We start from the raw sequence: 16260 nt of genomic DNA on the forward strand, positions 1-16260 counted from the left end.
AATGTTTTAGTATCATCTTCTGTGATAAGAAGTACAAGCTTCTGCTCAGTTTTTCCAGAAAAGGAAATTTTGAGACAAGCGTGCTAAATTAAAACATGAAAGGCTAGCAAACTGGCAACCCCCATCGTTAGTCTAATATGTGACAATGTTGCACACTATATTGATAGTTGTGTGTATCACACCTTTGTTGGGCCTCACACCTCAACAAGTCATGTATCCTGGCGATCTCGCGCCTTCTGTTTGAGCCAGTCCTCTGTTTGTCATACGCGGCATCTGGATGGCGATCAACCTATCACAATCACGTTGATTTCAACTTCTTGCGAATGTTGTGATAAACTTGAGTCGGAAAACAAAGTCCTTTCAGCATTGAGGAAATATGGATTCTAATCTTCACGCACTGACAGATGCTGCACTTTTTGTGGTAGTGGTGTGCTTAGTGTTTATCATATGTATGCATGTATGTGTGTGTGTGTGTGTGTGTGTGTGTGTGTGTGTGTGTGTGTGTATGTGTGTGTGTATGTGTATGTATGTATGTAAAGACCAACCCTTTGAGTAGTTATCACTCATTAAATAACAGAATTTCGTTTTCAGACTTCCCTCACTGCGCATTACGTATACGGGGAACAGCTAAACTAGATTCTTGATTGGCATTTTCGAAGATGCTATTTGATGAACACAAAAGAATTTCCCGGGTTCATCTACTGTTCATTCTTCCATACAATGCGGGGCCTCGAAACGTTATGTCAAAGAATAAAAAGAAGATAAAATCCAGGAATGTTTTTCATGTTCAACACTTAATTTTTTTATAATGCAGATTCTGCACCTTTATTCAGTTAGCCATATACGTCTATACCCTTCATGTACATTCTTCGTCAATTTACAGACCAGTGTATGAAAGAATCGTTAATCGTTTAAAGACTTGCTAATTTGAGTATTATTGACAAATTTATTTAACAAATGAGAGAACTGATGATGACCTAGATGGTGCCCGGCCGCTGATTGTTGGGGGTCATTACGTAAACCTCCACCTGGTGGAAGTCTTAGCACGGACATGTAGCGGTCAGTTGCGTCACCCTTTGATCTCTGTTGGACCCTAACGGTCAGTATTTGGCTTAACCTGTTGTAGCAAGATAATTAGATGATGGGGGTTTACTTGGCGCGCGCGGTAACGGTTGAAGAAAGAGTTTTGAAAAGAGCAAGAAAGGTCAGTGCCGAAGCCCATGGTTCATTAGAGGCCATGCACGGGATATGCAGTCAAAACAACTAATGGAAACAACTTGCAGTAATTTCATTGTTTTACGCAAACTGTAATTCCAAGTTAAAGGCAGTTAACATTTTCACGTCTCGTTGCATATTTTAGATCGTTCATGTTTGTTTTGAGGGTGATTGAAAGTAGCTGATCCCTGAACAATCATTAAATATTGAATAATTGTAGTACTTGAATAGTTCTAATTAGCGAGATCGTAATGTACACGAGATGTGCTGACTTGTTCCTAACGCTTTGTTGTGGTCGACCAAAGATCACACTAAACACGAGTTAAATGAAGAAAAAATAATGTTATATAATCTGCACAACATAATTTTGTTTTGCACATGAAACATACAGCCTCAGTTTAAAAAGATGAGAATTCCTGTAACAGTTAAGATGGTCGGTATTGTTAACTCACAGTCAGTGTAAACATTCCTCTTGGGTGTGCGTGTGGTTTTTTTAAAAAATGTGACCTTGTGAATTGATGCAAGATGTATCTGAGCGTTATTACTCCTGGGCTTTCACAACAAGTAATGATTTATGATCACTTATAAACCTTGCCGTTGCCTACATATGCACACAGTGTTCAATGAGATACACTGGCAGCCCATCACCCCGAGGCAGTCTTGGTGTCAAATCGAAAACACACAACAAAAAGTAATAAGTTAAAGGGTAGCGGCAGTGATTGGTGTGTGGGGTGTATGCCTGTGGCGAGGTACTCTACAGGGTTGTGCACTGCTCATTGGCATTAAATTATCACAGATAGCAAGATACACAATGCACACCTGCCATATAGGTGTTAATTCTTGGACATAAAATAAAGTGCCGAAGAAAATCTTTCACCCACATCTTGACACCCACATCTGTTGTTTCATCGTTCAGTATTACTGATAGCATTTTCATCGAGCATAAACAAGAAATGAATATTTAATATTTAACAAATAAATCATATGCATAAATGTATTATGTCATTTCATCATTATTACTTTGCGAATGTTGTGAAGTTGGCACGCCCACTGGACAATATTAAAATACAAATGATGAAAGTTATGTGTAGGTAAAAATACTGCTCACGAAATATGTAAGTATATGTAACATCACATGCACTTGTAAGGTCTATGTATAGATGCTTTCACCCTCTGCTTTATGTCAGCATTTTTCCATTGATAGGGTGGTACAAAAATTCCATGGACAATTATAACCACATTCTATTCTTGATGTCTCTGAGTTATGCATTTGAAATAAAAAGAGACGTCAGTCCGTTAAAATGTCATATTTTCAAAAACATAAACATACGCTCATCCGCGTACCCCTCAAACAAGAACACGCTATGCATTGTGGGATTGGTTGGGGAGAGCCCTCATTCGTTTTGAAACGTCACAACTCTCAACCAATCAGCGACGCGGACCGTTGATTTCGCAGCGATTAAGTGGCGACGGACTAAACTCGACCATCACAGTCAACTATCTTGTCTGTTTGCATGAATCTGGATTCATCTTTAGCAAATTTTACGATATGAAAGGTAAGTTAATTATATATTCAATATCTGGACAATGCAAATGAAGTCTAATTAATCTACTGAGTTAGTAAGAGGTATATTGTTTTGATCGAGGGGGCGGGATCTCCCAACCGCTAAGCCGAAGCCTGTTTTGATTGAGGCGGACTCTCCAAGATTTTTGAACCGTGTATTATGTAGTGATGTGTACCTGTTGGCAAAGTAGACATGTGTTTAAAGTCATCACTGTTTATTATGCCAAGTATTATCAGTTCTCATTTTGCCTGCGACATTCACCATGTTTTCATATTTTTGGCGCAATATGGTCATTGAACGAGACCCGATTCAACTGTTCGAGTGTCCGCCAATTTCTTGCGGAAACTGAATGTTCTAGGGCCGCTTATTTTTTTCAGTGCTTTTATGAAAACGTTTGTGAATATGCTGTTCCAGTAACACTCCATTACAGAAAATACAACAACGAAGGCGATGTGATAACTGAAGGGCAGACATGGCAAAATATTCAGTAGGCCTATATAGTGTGTGAGAACGCCGATGGCTGTAGATTATGAAGTATTATGCAATTTCGAGTCTGACTAACAGTCAGTCGTAAACCTCCCCGGAATAGTTGGGTTCTTTTATAGTCATTCGACTACACTCACACATAAGACTTTTTTCTGACTATAAATGTACGCAAGTGACATTAAGTTGCCAATATATAAATTAGCAAGGATTTGAATGTCTTCATCGGACGACGTCTCGTCCAGTGGAAACACGCCTAATAAATAGTACAGCGTAATGGCAAAGGTACGTTACAAACATCAGCGGGCAGTAGTTAGAGCACTCTGAAATTTGGGGACTGCAATGATTGTTCTATCCATGTCCATGCGTTACCAAACTGAAATACCAACTCAAAGAAATAATGTCTATTGACAGTGAGTTATTTTGACACGGTGGCAGCAGGTTGTTCATTAACTGCCTAATCTCCTTATTTAACAACCCATTAATTAACTTAAGAAAAGAGAGCCATCAAAAGAGTAATGTTGGAATGTTTTGACAAGCATATAAGTCTACTTCAGCCTCGTTACTACAGTTAACAACTTCTGAAACCTAGCCCTCTGATTGGCTTATATAAAAATCAACGTCTCTTGATTGGTTGCTAGGCTTTGTTGCCCCCACGCTGTGCTAATTTTAGCTACGCACATGGCTAGTGCGATCGGGTCGTGTCTTGACTTGAAATAGGACCCTGAATTACTGTTAGCGTCAGTTCCACCTACACTGTCTTACCAAACGGTCACATGTCTATTGTAGATATGTTTTGGAAAAACTGTAAGTAGATATTCAGAATTCTTTGTTAATTATGTAATGGTTTATACATAGTGAAATTTCTCAGAAAATGGGCCCTGTTCTTGATGCACTGCAGTTTAGTCTTACAAGATAGCAGTGTCGACAAACCACCATCACCCTACTTATAAGACTTATGTGTCGAGTTGTCTCCTGTGTTTTCAAATGCATTTTGATTTCTTTGGTATGCCAAATACTCTCATTCTGGCTCATATAATGGACTTGTATTGCTGAAAATATTATGTCCTAGGTCAAACCTTTGTTCCCCGATTGCCATCTTGATATAAATACGGCAATACAAGTCCAGTGATTCAGGCAAGTGGTTACCTATTAAGTATTGCTTAAAAAAGTACTGATACATATCTTGAAAACTACATATATACAGGCTCAAATGATAATTTTACTACATGTGTTGGGTAACCAAGATATCTCTGGAATATTGCCTACTTAGGCACACTACCAACCTGTCTATAAACATAAGTATGCTTGGTCTGTTTCAGTAATACAGAGTATAAGTCGACTGCAACGATCACCTGAGAATGTTTTCATCCCTGTGCACACACAACTGCGGCCCCGTACACGGAGCAGTGTCACTATATGGCATCTTCCAGAGGAAATACTCCTACATTTTCTCAAAGGTCTACAGATTAAAGACTTGCTGAACATGAGGGTGGTAAGTCTGCAGTGGTTTTCATATTGTGATACATTCACTAACTGGATATAATGGAGGAACGTTGTCAGTGCAACTGCAACTTGTATTATATCCCGTACACAGTGGATGTAGGTTTGTGTGTATTTCTTAAAATTGATGCTGTAATAAATCCACTTATTCAAAGGAAAGATATTTCAATGTTTCATTCTAAATATATATCTGAAATATCTGGTAGTACTTCATTTTACAAGAATTTACAGTTATATTCCCATTTTGTAGCATGTTTGTATAATAGGCATGTTGCTTGGCAGGTTCATCCCTACTTCTTGCAACTGATCGACTCGCACACCTCTATTTGGACAGCAGTTACATTCCACAACTGCTGGCCTTCCCCTGCCAACCTTCACCATTTCCAGAGGTGAGTGTCATCTTCACACATACACTTTACTTCATGAAGTTTCAAATGACACAGTTAAGCTTAAATATTTCTACAATAAAGTCGTTATAACAAATATGCCTGGTAAGCATATGGGTGTGTGATGCATATTGGTTATTGATGATAATGATTTCCATTGTACAGAGCTCAAGAAAATGGTAACCTGGAGGCCTCAATCAAACTTGCTGTGGCATACCTCTACAGTGAGGGACGTAAGTATTAAGCTGTACTATTTAGGGTAATGTCTGACACTGGAGGTTTTCCAGTCAGTGCAGAAGTAAATGAATCTAGTCAGGGTATTATTTAAGTGACCATCAAATAACTTGTTGGGTAATGATGAAGACAATAACATGTTTTGTACATGTGTGATTTATATATGAGAGCTTTATATTACATATCCTTTTTTCCTTGTTTTACACTAGTTCCAAGTTCTGTAAACTCTGAACTGTGTCCGTCCAATGGTAACCGTGCTGCAGAGCTGTTCTGTAAGACTGAAGCTCTCACCCCTAACACAGTCCCTTTCACATGGCTCTTTATTCGCCCTCCATGGTCTGTGAGTGGCGCCTGCTGCAAGGAGGGTGTCTTTCAGTTCATGAAGAAGTACCTGGAGAAAGTAAGTTTGCTTGGCCATTCCTTGTGACTTGAAGGAGTGATATGTAAGCAGAAAAAGTATAAAAAAAGAATGTGATAATAAATTGTAATGAGTATCTGTCAACATCTTATTCAGGCATATTAAGAAGTAGGGCTGTGTATTTGCAACAAAACTGTATTGCAATATATTCCGATATAGGTACCCATATTGCAATACCTGTTGCGATATATTGGGACCTTAAGGATTTGACAGTGAGTGGTACTACTTATGCATGTTAATCCTATTTTCTACATAAGTCACTAACCGTATATGTTATGGTTCTGATGACAGCAATCTCAAAATTAAGCTGCATAGTCATGGATGACAGTTTTTTTCATTGACTAATGAAGGAAAACGTCTGTTGTGAATAAAAGTATGTGTAGAGATTAAATGAAACCATAAAGATCATTACGAAAACTTCATATATGCTCTTTACCCAATATATTGGTTCTCAGAAAATGTTTACAATATGTATCGTTTAAAAAGTGTATTGCGATAAACCGGTTTACCAGTAATACTGTGCAGCCCTACTAAGAATATAAGAGTGGTTGTATTGAAGCACTAGCTGCCTGTGGAGTTACAGTAGCTGTATTTGATTTTGTGGTGTTGCAGGAAGTCAACCGAGATATCAGTGTTTGTGTTGGGAAGATGTTGCAACTGCTGGATGGGGAAGGTACTGAGGCAGCTGCCGTCCACTACCTGCAGTTGGCTGCCCAGCATGGGTCACCTGATGCAGCACTTGCTTTGTGGGAGATGCAGTATTCACAGAGGGTAAAGTGGTTTTGTCAACATAACAAATATTCAAAATGCTATGTGTGAATAGTCTGTTTTTTGAATGTCCATGTTGAAGTTAATGTATAACATTCATCTCAAAATGTTCTCTCTCTATTTTCCCCTTGGGCAGGTATTAGACAAAGCAGCTGAACTGGAAAGTATGCGCCAGCTGCGTGATGTGGCCAGTATGGGATGTCTGAACGCACGACTCTATTTGGGCAAGTATTATGCATCTGGGAAATATGGTGGCATATCTCGCTCTCAAGTAGCAGCATTCCTGAAAGAAGTCTTTCAAACTACCTCACCCACGGGCACTCACAGGACATTCCAGAACCACAGAGACCTCACTCCATCCATGAGGTAAGGATGAAGGACACGATCAGTTTTATATAAAGAATGCCTTAACTTGTAAAGCTAACAATGGTGCTTTAACACTACACAGGTCAATGTTGGCAACACGTGTATAATGTTTTGGTGTTCTTTTCAGATACATCCTTGTTGACTGGCTAGTAGAAGTGGCAGGGATGAAGGACTTCTCCACTCTCACACTTCATGCCGCCGTCAACCTGGTGGATCGATTCCTGCAGGTGCATGCTGTTCCCCGCTCTCAATTACAGCTTTTGGGAGTAGCAGCTATGGTTATTTGCTCAAGGTCAGTTACTACAATCCTCTTAACAATCCATAACCCTAACCCAAACACAACCATGGTGATTCCATCATAGGATTGTTTCCTATTCTATAACAACAAAAATGGATTGATAGTCAGTCTCTGGGGTGGGGTGTAGCTACTACTAATATTATACTGTACTTAAAGGTCACATGCAACATAAGACACAACTTTGCAGATTCTGATACGTTTTGGTATACGCTACGAAATCATCAAAAATGCCAATTCAACCCAAAAAGTTAAAAAAAAAAAAAGACGCAATGGAAAAAAGCCTGCAAAATCCGAGTTCTAACGATACACAAATTTTTCCCCAGCGCTGAGGGGAAAAGTGGTTGCATGCGCAGTGAATAGGTTCACAGAGCTTGAAACATGCCTGCCCGGAGTGTGAGGTCATGAGCAGTAGTCTAATCTTGGTTGTGTACACAAACAAGTAAATAATCTACTCGTTACATAAAAAACAAAACATGTTGATTGTGATAAGCAGACTCTGTCGCAGAGAAAACTCAGTATCTGGTTTATTGACACCTGTATGTCTGCCTGCCTGTGTGCTATTGACAATATGCAATGCACAACTTCAGTCACTGACCACATGCAATTTGAAATTAACTCCTATCAGGCTTATAAGCCATAAACAAGGAGCTGGCTAAGTGTATAAGCAAATGAACATGTGGCCAATGAAAATGCTTTGTTGTACTTGTGTGCACACCCTCTGGCTCTGACTGGGTTTGGTATCGCAGCTGTTTGATTTGTTCGTTGCATGTGACCTTTAACATAAGCTTATAATAGTTGTAGGGTAACATTGTTTATGAAACAGGTCCCAGAGTAACAGCTCCTGGTTTATTTATCTTGGAAATGGTTATTTACTGGTCACTATGATATAACTGGAATATTATCGACAGCAGTAGCATTTATTGTCCTTCATTCTTATACTACGAGTTCTTTTGCCTTGTTCAAGCCATCCTTTCTTTTTCTTTTTTTTTTTTTCGTATTTATGCCACGCAAAATATAAGTATAAGTGCAGAGTCTAGCCATACATGAGCAGACTCTTATCAAATCATTTCAGCTAAACCATTGCTATGACAATGTTTGTGGTATTTTAATGCCGGCATCTTGACGTGATGTGTGGTTGTATGTACAGATTTCTCGGCAAGGATATTATCACAATCCGTGAGGCGGCCTGGCTCACTGACAGCACCTACAGCTATGAGGATGTAGTGAGGATGATGGGAGAAATCACAGCCACAGTGCGGGGCAACATTCGTGTAGCTACCAGTCTGGACTATGTAAACATCCTCACGGTGCTGGCACCCGGCATGGACCAGTGCTGTACCAAACTGGCCGAGTACATCTGTGAACTGAGCTTACTGCAGGCTGAGATGGGGCAGTACAGCCCAGCTGAGATTGCTGCTAGCTGTGTCCTCCTAGCTCGTATTCTTGTCAAAATGGGTGAGTTGATGTCCTTATCATAATGAGGACGGCTCAAGAAAATAATACAAGACCTAAATAGAGGTCATGATGTCTCCTCTTTGAGAGCTTAACATGCCAATTTTGGAATGATTTTGGCAAAGATTACTTGTACAGCTATCATGAAAAGTTGTTGCCTATTTTTGAAACTATCACAGGGCAAAGATAATGTATTTTTCATCTTCAACCATGCTGGCAGGTTGCGTTGTCTCAGATACATTTGATGAAGATAGTATTCTGAGAGAGAGGTCATGTCTTGTCAACTTATCATATTTTAACTTCTGTCATAAGTTCTTAAGGTTTTTCATCACTGTTGACAAAATGGATCACCAGGGTCCTTGGGTGATGTACACAGTGTGATGTAGTGTTGTTTTGTTGCTCCAGAAACACCCTGGCCCTCTGTGATGGAAGAGTTCACAGGGTTTTCAGTGGATGACATCAGTAGATGTGCCTTCCATGTCCATGAGAAATGGTAAGTGTTTATCTCAATGCTATATCACACATGCTATTGATGTTGGAATTACCGTCAAGTACGCAGTCCACTGCAGGTGCAGATATTGTGCATGAAAACCAGACTAAGTGAATTATTCGTCAAGCAACATGTTCACAAGTGCCACATGGTGATTCTGTGTTGTAACAATGACTACTTTTGTCTTCAGCTTCATGGAGGGGTCAGTAGTAGACCATCGTGACATCACACTACAAGCAGTCAAACAGAGATACTCGGATGAGAAATACCACTGTGTCAGCAGTATTGATGTAAGTCATGGAATGTGGGAAAATTATGAATGACATCTTTGCTTTGAGAGATCTTTCTTTTAATATCTAGAAAGCTAAATCAAAGGCATAAGAGGTTTGTTTTAAAGGAGATTTCTATTGATTACAGATAATGAGTTATGAACAACTCTGCTCAATCATGGGTGTAACGGAACACGTTCTACATGGAACTGATGTGAAGCTCCGGTTCAAGAATGCAGATGAACTCATTGTCTCACCATCACGAGGGAAGAGTCGCAGTCACAGGTATACAGTTTTCATTGTTGAATGCATTGTTAACTTGAGCAGGCCAGTGCTAGAAATGACTTGAGCAGGCTCGTGTTGAGAATGACTTGAACAGTGTACAGTTCGGAATGACTTGAGCAGGCTAGTGTTGAGATTGACTTGAGCAGGCTAGTGTTGGGAATGACTTGAGCAGGCTACAGTTGGGAATGACAACAGATAGTTGATCTGAAGTTGATGTAAGTTTCAACTTTTCCTTATCCTGATTCATGCTTATTACGCTTATCTGTTCCCTCTATGCCAAGATGATGGAACACTTCAAATCCCTTTGAAGTACCCTTCTTTGTTAAAAAAATTTCAGTTTTGAAGACGTGTCAGTTTCATGTCCTTTTTGTTGTCTTAGAACTATCAAGCGCAGTATGGAACGTGAAAAAGCTTCAACTCCAACTGTTGAAAAGTGGGAATTCCCAGAGAGTGCAATGATGTCAGGTTATGATGGTGACCATGAAGATGACGACGATGAATCATTCATGGAACTTAATGGTGAGAACATTTTAGTATTGAATGATGCAATAAATATTTCTACTCACATAGTATATTATTTACAACCAGTATTAAACTAACACGTGTCTGTACACCACTGCCTCTACAGTACTCCATGTTGAGGTAGTCTGGAGGTATAAATAGTTTATTGTCCTTTTCAGACTCCATAAACAGTGTGATGACCTGTGACAGCTCTGATCTGACCATCGACTCTGACAGTGACACATACACTGCATGTCTTTCAAGCTTCTGCAATGGAGAATCCAGTTTGGGAGGAATAAAAGTGAAGCTGCTGGGTGCCTCGTCCTCTTCCTCCTCCTCTTCCCCTTGCCTCCCTTTCCCCACCAGCTGCCGGTGTGCCCAGTCTTCCTCCACCTCGGGCGTCTCCTCCTCCCCCAGCAGCCAGTCTAGTCCCTCCCCACAAACAAAACGCACAAAGTGCAATTTCCGCAGTTTTTCTTCCTACTGTATGTCACACAGTGAATATGACACTAAAAGCCCATTTGAGGATTCTTTCACCACAAGAAAGAGTCCCCGCACAGCAACGCAGATGACCTCTCCAAATGCTTTAAAAAGAAAAAATCGTAAAAGAACAAGTAACACTGGAGGTAACAGTATATCCTAGATGGCCTGTGCAGTTGCAAGCCTGTTGTGCATAGCTGCACTCTGGGCAGAGAACACAGTCCAGTAATGCATTGTGGAAATAGTGCAAGAATTGCTGAAGAAGTGTTTACATTGTCAAGTAAGCGTGCTCACAAATCAATCCTATTCAACTTTTCCAAGTCAGTATCCCATATATGTGATAATACCCAGTGTGGCTGATGTCTGACTCATCATTGCTGACTGAACATATCCCATGTTCATAACTCAGGTGCTAACTCATTGAAACGGAAATGTCAGTCAGGCTGTCTCTTTCACTGATAACATGATCTCCTGGCCTGTGATAAACTTTTGGGTGAATGGATGACATTTTCATCTTCCAGAGGTTTGCCTCAAGTGGAACAGAATAAGCTGACCACCTCCACTTGTGGTATTCCTCTGATGTGAGTGACTGGTTATTACAAGTGCTATGTGTGTAAATTATAAAGAGCATTATTGTTTATTTGTACATTAAGTTGTATTATTTATCAAACATCCATCAGTATTTTTCAATACTGTTTTGTTTATTTCTGTAAATAGTTGTTAAGTTGGATGAGAAGTCCATTACAACTTGGTTATACAAAGTAGCACAGAGGCTACACAAGCTCTCTGTTGTCTAGTTTCACATGTTGATTTGCTCATAAAAATCACTGAGAAAATTATCAAATATTGCATGAATCCTGCATACCATGGTTTCTTAACAAATTAGATTTTTCACATACATGTTATAATCAAAAATATCTTTTGGAAAAAGTATTGCCACCAGTGTTTTATATTTACCACGGTGCTGTTGCTGAGTTCCTGTACAGCACCATTGGGTACTCGCACTCTTGCTCAGGGCAGTATTCTAGCTCCTTGCCATATTTTACATGGCCTATTTTTTTAAAGAATCAATATTCATTATGTTCTTCCATTTTGTAACAAGACCTTTACATAAAACGTATGTATGAATTACTAAGTATTGATGAAAATGTTAAGGGGTGTGTTGGAAAATTTTGCCATAATGATGAAAACAAATGATTTCAGCATAATCTCTGAAAACCTCATTGACTGCAGAGATTGTAGAACTTATAAGTAATTGGCATGTGAGGAACAAGGAATTTATTTATTGATGCAATGTGAGTGGAAGACGTTTGCATGGAGCAGAGACATTGTCAGGATGGTTTGTCGGCTCAACCAGCAGACATGGTGGAAGACATTTGTCACCATGTAACCAAGACATGTTGAAGTTATGTTACCAAGACAACTCGATTATGTTGGATGTTGTGTGCATGACGTTTGAAGAGGTTTGAATGCAACTGAGAGCTGATATGCAGATCTGTGAATGTCAACATTGATATTGAGATATATTTATTATTTTTTTGTAATAAACACAAATACCAGATTTGTGCCCTTGACTATGTTTTATTTCCTGCCAACATGCGAGGACATGGACTGAACTTTGTATTGTTCTTGACACAAAGTTTTTATTGTACAGTCGAAGCTGTCAAAACTGGCATCTGTCCAATCCAACAAGCTGTCAACACTAGCATAAATTCTCAGTCCCATCCATGGCTTGTATATTTATTGTCAGCTCTTCAATCCAGCACTTTGTCTGAACCAGATTATTTCTTCAGTCCCAGTGAGTGCTGGTATAAACAGCTTCCACTGTACTATCAGGGGCTTATGACCTTGACCCTGAAACTGACCTTCAATATAAGTTGCAAATCAGGTGTTTAGTTCTGGAATCTTCTGGATGTTATTGCTTATGCAGTGATTTGAAAGGCTATAGGGGGTTGTAAGACCATTGTAAATTGAGTATTTCCTTCAGCTACAGAATTTATAAGGGTCTTACAGTCCCATACACCCTTCCAAAACACAGTATGACAAATTTATTACCCTGCTTTAAACAAAATTCGACCTTTGGCAAATTGAGACACAAAAAATTTTGTCATGATTTTCCAGAACGGTCATGAAGGGAGATGGCTTGATTGAATTTGAGGTTTTGTTAAATGGCAAATGAAATGCAAAAATGTTTCATTTTTTTAATGTATTTATTGACACAAATAAAAATTATGGCAACAATTGTATCATTCTGTTTATACCCATAATTGTATACGCCAACTCTTCTTTTGAAGTGATCAGCCATTTGACAGCCTCATTCCATCTAAGGTCAAGGTCATTCATGTAACTAGTGTAGTGTGTCATGTGACAGATTTGATAGGGTGTACGGTTCATACACCCTGGCAAAACTACATACATGGTTTCATACAGACCAATCAGAATTCAACAAATTTATCTTATGGGTAATAAATGGTAGTGTCCTCACACTGCCCTGTCATCATGGCATTGCTTGGCCTGGCAGTCCAGTGATGTTTTACATGCAACAAACACTCATTGATTGATATGGATCCATTGCAACCAGTCTGAAGGGCTTATCAGCATGTTATTTACAATGTTATCTCACAGTGGTACTGAATGAAGAAACAAACGTAGCAAAATACCTTGTTATCACTTGTCAGTAGTCCTATACATTCAGGCACAGTAAACTACAGTTATGATTAACTCAAGAGGATCACTTATCTGAGTTTGTTGTAACTAGTTTTGTACATATTGACAATTACATAGAGCAAGGAGAAAATAGTTCATTATATGTAGCTCTGTCATAAGCATGTTTGTTATAAACAGTTATCTGTAACACCTACATCAATGAATTCTTCAAAACTATGTACATAAATTGGCACATCAGTGAAAGCCAAACCTATTTCTGTGGGATATAACCCTGTATCTAGGTCTGCCATGACCATTTCCATTTGAATAATCACGGTTTGAGTAATTTGACTGTTATTATGGTGTTCATATGTCATGAGCTGAAGAATGAAACTTCAGTGTGTGATATCTTGATATGTTGAAGTAAACTTAGTCTCAGTATTATTCATTACAGTCCTCTACTGAGTCTAAGTCATCAGTGTCAGTTTACTTAGACCATTTGCAGTACACCCCACTACAAGCCTTTTCTTGTCAAGGACTTAAACCTTATATCTGTTCTGCTAGGATAATGCTGGATTTTATAGAATATTTGCACATATGAAAGATTGTTAATAATAGTTATCTAATCCAGTACATCATGACATCAGAGACCATACTGTATCTAGAGGAATTAGTAGTGCATGCTAAAGGTGCACATTCTCTTAAACTAGACTCGCAGAATCACGTTGCAAACACCAAAACGTCAAAGATGTGCACGCCAAGTGGGTACTGTATGCCAAATCCCAATTCGTTGACATTTGGGTGGACAAATAATATGACCATGTTGCCGTTTTTTCAGGGAAAAGGATGCATATAATTACTTAGTTTTCAGTACACTTTCTGCTGTAGATTCTAAACCGATGAAAACTTTAAGTCAACTGAAGGCTGCAATTTTTTATGAAGATGGCCATGTCCACAGTGTTGCCCTTCATGCTATCAGTGACGATTGCGACCACATGTTTATAAGATGCACTGTCATTCCTTCACTTCCAACGTCCGACAAGAAGACAAACCCAGATCATCAAGTTTGGGTGTGTCTGTCCGAGGTCACAGGTCACGTCAACTTGTTTCATACCTTTAGATCTACATCCTTTTCATGATGCTACAAAACTATATTTTAAAAATAATCCAAGCTCATGATGTTATTTTACCTACATGTTTTGTTATTATGAATTTGTTTTTGAATCTTCAGTTACAGTGGGGTCGGTGGGGTAGTCTTGTGGTCAAAGCGTTTACTTGTGTAGAAGACCAGGGTTTGATTCACCACATGGGTACAATATGTGAAATTGTGAAGCTCATTTCTTTTGTCCCCACCTTGATATTGTTGGAATAATGCTAAAAGTGGCATAAAACTCACTCATGTGACAGTGTGACTTCATTCATCAAAACATTTGGAATGACTGGTTTGACACTGTTCTATTCATTATCTTTATGTTGTCCTTTTCTGTTTCAGAGCTGGCAAAGCTTGTAATCATGTATCGGCACGTCTGTATGCTCTAATCGACATTTCCCAGAAAAAAAGAAGATGGATCATTGTCCTGTACATCCATCAAATGTAAGTGGATAGTTCCTCGAGATAGGAAACTGGCTCCGATGACATCAGACAACTTGCAGTTGGTGTCAAGCAGCAGAAGGTGCATATTAAAGCAGAAATGGGAAAAAAAAGTTGATCAGAATGTTAATGCCTCATGTGCAAATGATGAAAAAAACTTGTGTTTGAACAGCGGTATGCCGAAGACGAAGATTGATGTTGACAGGTTAGGTTTAGGGCAAAACTGGATACTATTAATACAAACAGAAAGTGTGGGTGGATTGTAAACATAAAAGCAGATATTCATTCCATTCCTGAAGCTTCCATTCTCTCAAAACTTCTTGAGGCTGATCATTGCTTCAGAGATCATGTAGATCTTTTATCAGATAGCTGTAAAGATGTGTTTGCTGATTACATGCACTCTATCAATATCTTTGGAGAAGAAGCAACAGCTATCGAAGAACTGGCAAGGGTCCAACACAAAGAAGATAAATGGAAAGAAGCTAGGAAAGGGAGAATATCAAGTTCAAGTTTTGGAAGAGTCTGCAATCGAAGGTCCTCAACAGAACCAGACCGACTTGTCCATCACATATATGGATATGGGAATGACTTCACTTCACTTCCTGCTACATGGAGAGTATTACATGGGTCTACAGCACAACAACATTATTTGACAAATATGATGAAGAAACACCCCAACATAAAAGTATCACAATGTGGACTAATTGTTAACCCACAGTTTTCATATTTGGGATCAAGTCCTGATGGTTTGATTAACTGTATTAATTGTGACATATGTGATTCATCACTTGGTGTTCTTGAGATTAAATGGTCATAGGTATATAGAAACTGCCCATCCTCGATATCTCCAGGGTCTACGTTCCGAAAAGTCTCCACTATTCCCTGGATGCATCTATGGCTCAGCCAAATACATTTATTACCTCCCTTGGCTGGCTTTTTATCCAATCAGGTGCCTACGCTGGGAATTTGAGCGAACCAATCACAACTCACTTTCGCTTTTTAAATTTTCTAACCGATTAAACTTGGCAAACAAACCATGCGTAGGTTCTCTGAAAGTATTAGATGGATTTCTTGCTTATGTTTTAAAAAAGGTTTCGGACCTACAAAGTTGCATGTATGATTTCCCCAAATTGTGAGTCGCATGGCGAGCAAACCTTCGCAGTTGCAACTGCTACCTTTGTTGACACTGGCAAATTCGGTTATAACGGCGACCACTCTGATTGGCTACTGCGAGAAAACGGAGCCAGCAAAGGGAGGTAATAAAATTATCGGGCCGACCCGTAGATGCGTCCAGGGTATAGTGGAGACTT

The 16260-nt window shown here is 39.2% G+C and overlaps 1 protein-coding gene and 1 pseudogene across 1 annotated transcript; both read left to right on the forward strand.

The window, feature by feature from the left end:
• The first annotated feature begins 2644 nt into the window (after positions 1–2644).
• Positions 2645–12277, forward strand: LOC137284100 (cyclin-F-like). The gene is made up of 14 exons (XM_067815779.1): positions 2645–2771; positions 4586–4758; positions 5049–5155; positions 5318–5385; positions 5596–5786; positions 6417–6575; positions 6709–6938; positions 7066–7230; positions 8384–8691; positions 9094–9181; positions 9369–9468; positions 9596–9732; positions 10112–10251; positions 10413–12277. The coding sequence occupies exons 1-14, from the start codon at positions 2765–2767 to the stop codon at positions 10874–10876; spliced, it is 2337 nt and encodes a 778-aa protein (XP_067671880.1). The 5' UTR covers positions 2645–2764; the 3' UTR covers positions 10877–12277.
• A 1830-nt stretch (positions 12278–14107) lies between these two features.
• Positions 14108–15603, forward strand: LOC137283838 (uncharacterized; annotated as a pseudogene).
• The last annotated feature ends 657 nt before the right edge of the window (positions 15604–16260 follow it).

This window comes from Haliotis asinina, chromosome 5 (genome assembly GCF_037392515.1).
Source record: "Haliotis asinina isolate JCU_RB_2024 chromosome 5, JCU_Hal_asi_v2, whole genome shotgun sequence".
Lineage (NCBI taxonomy): Eukaryota > Metazoa > Mollusca > Gastropoda > Lepetellida > Haliotidae > Haliotis > Haliotis asinina.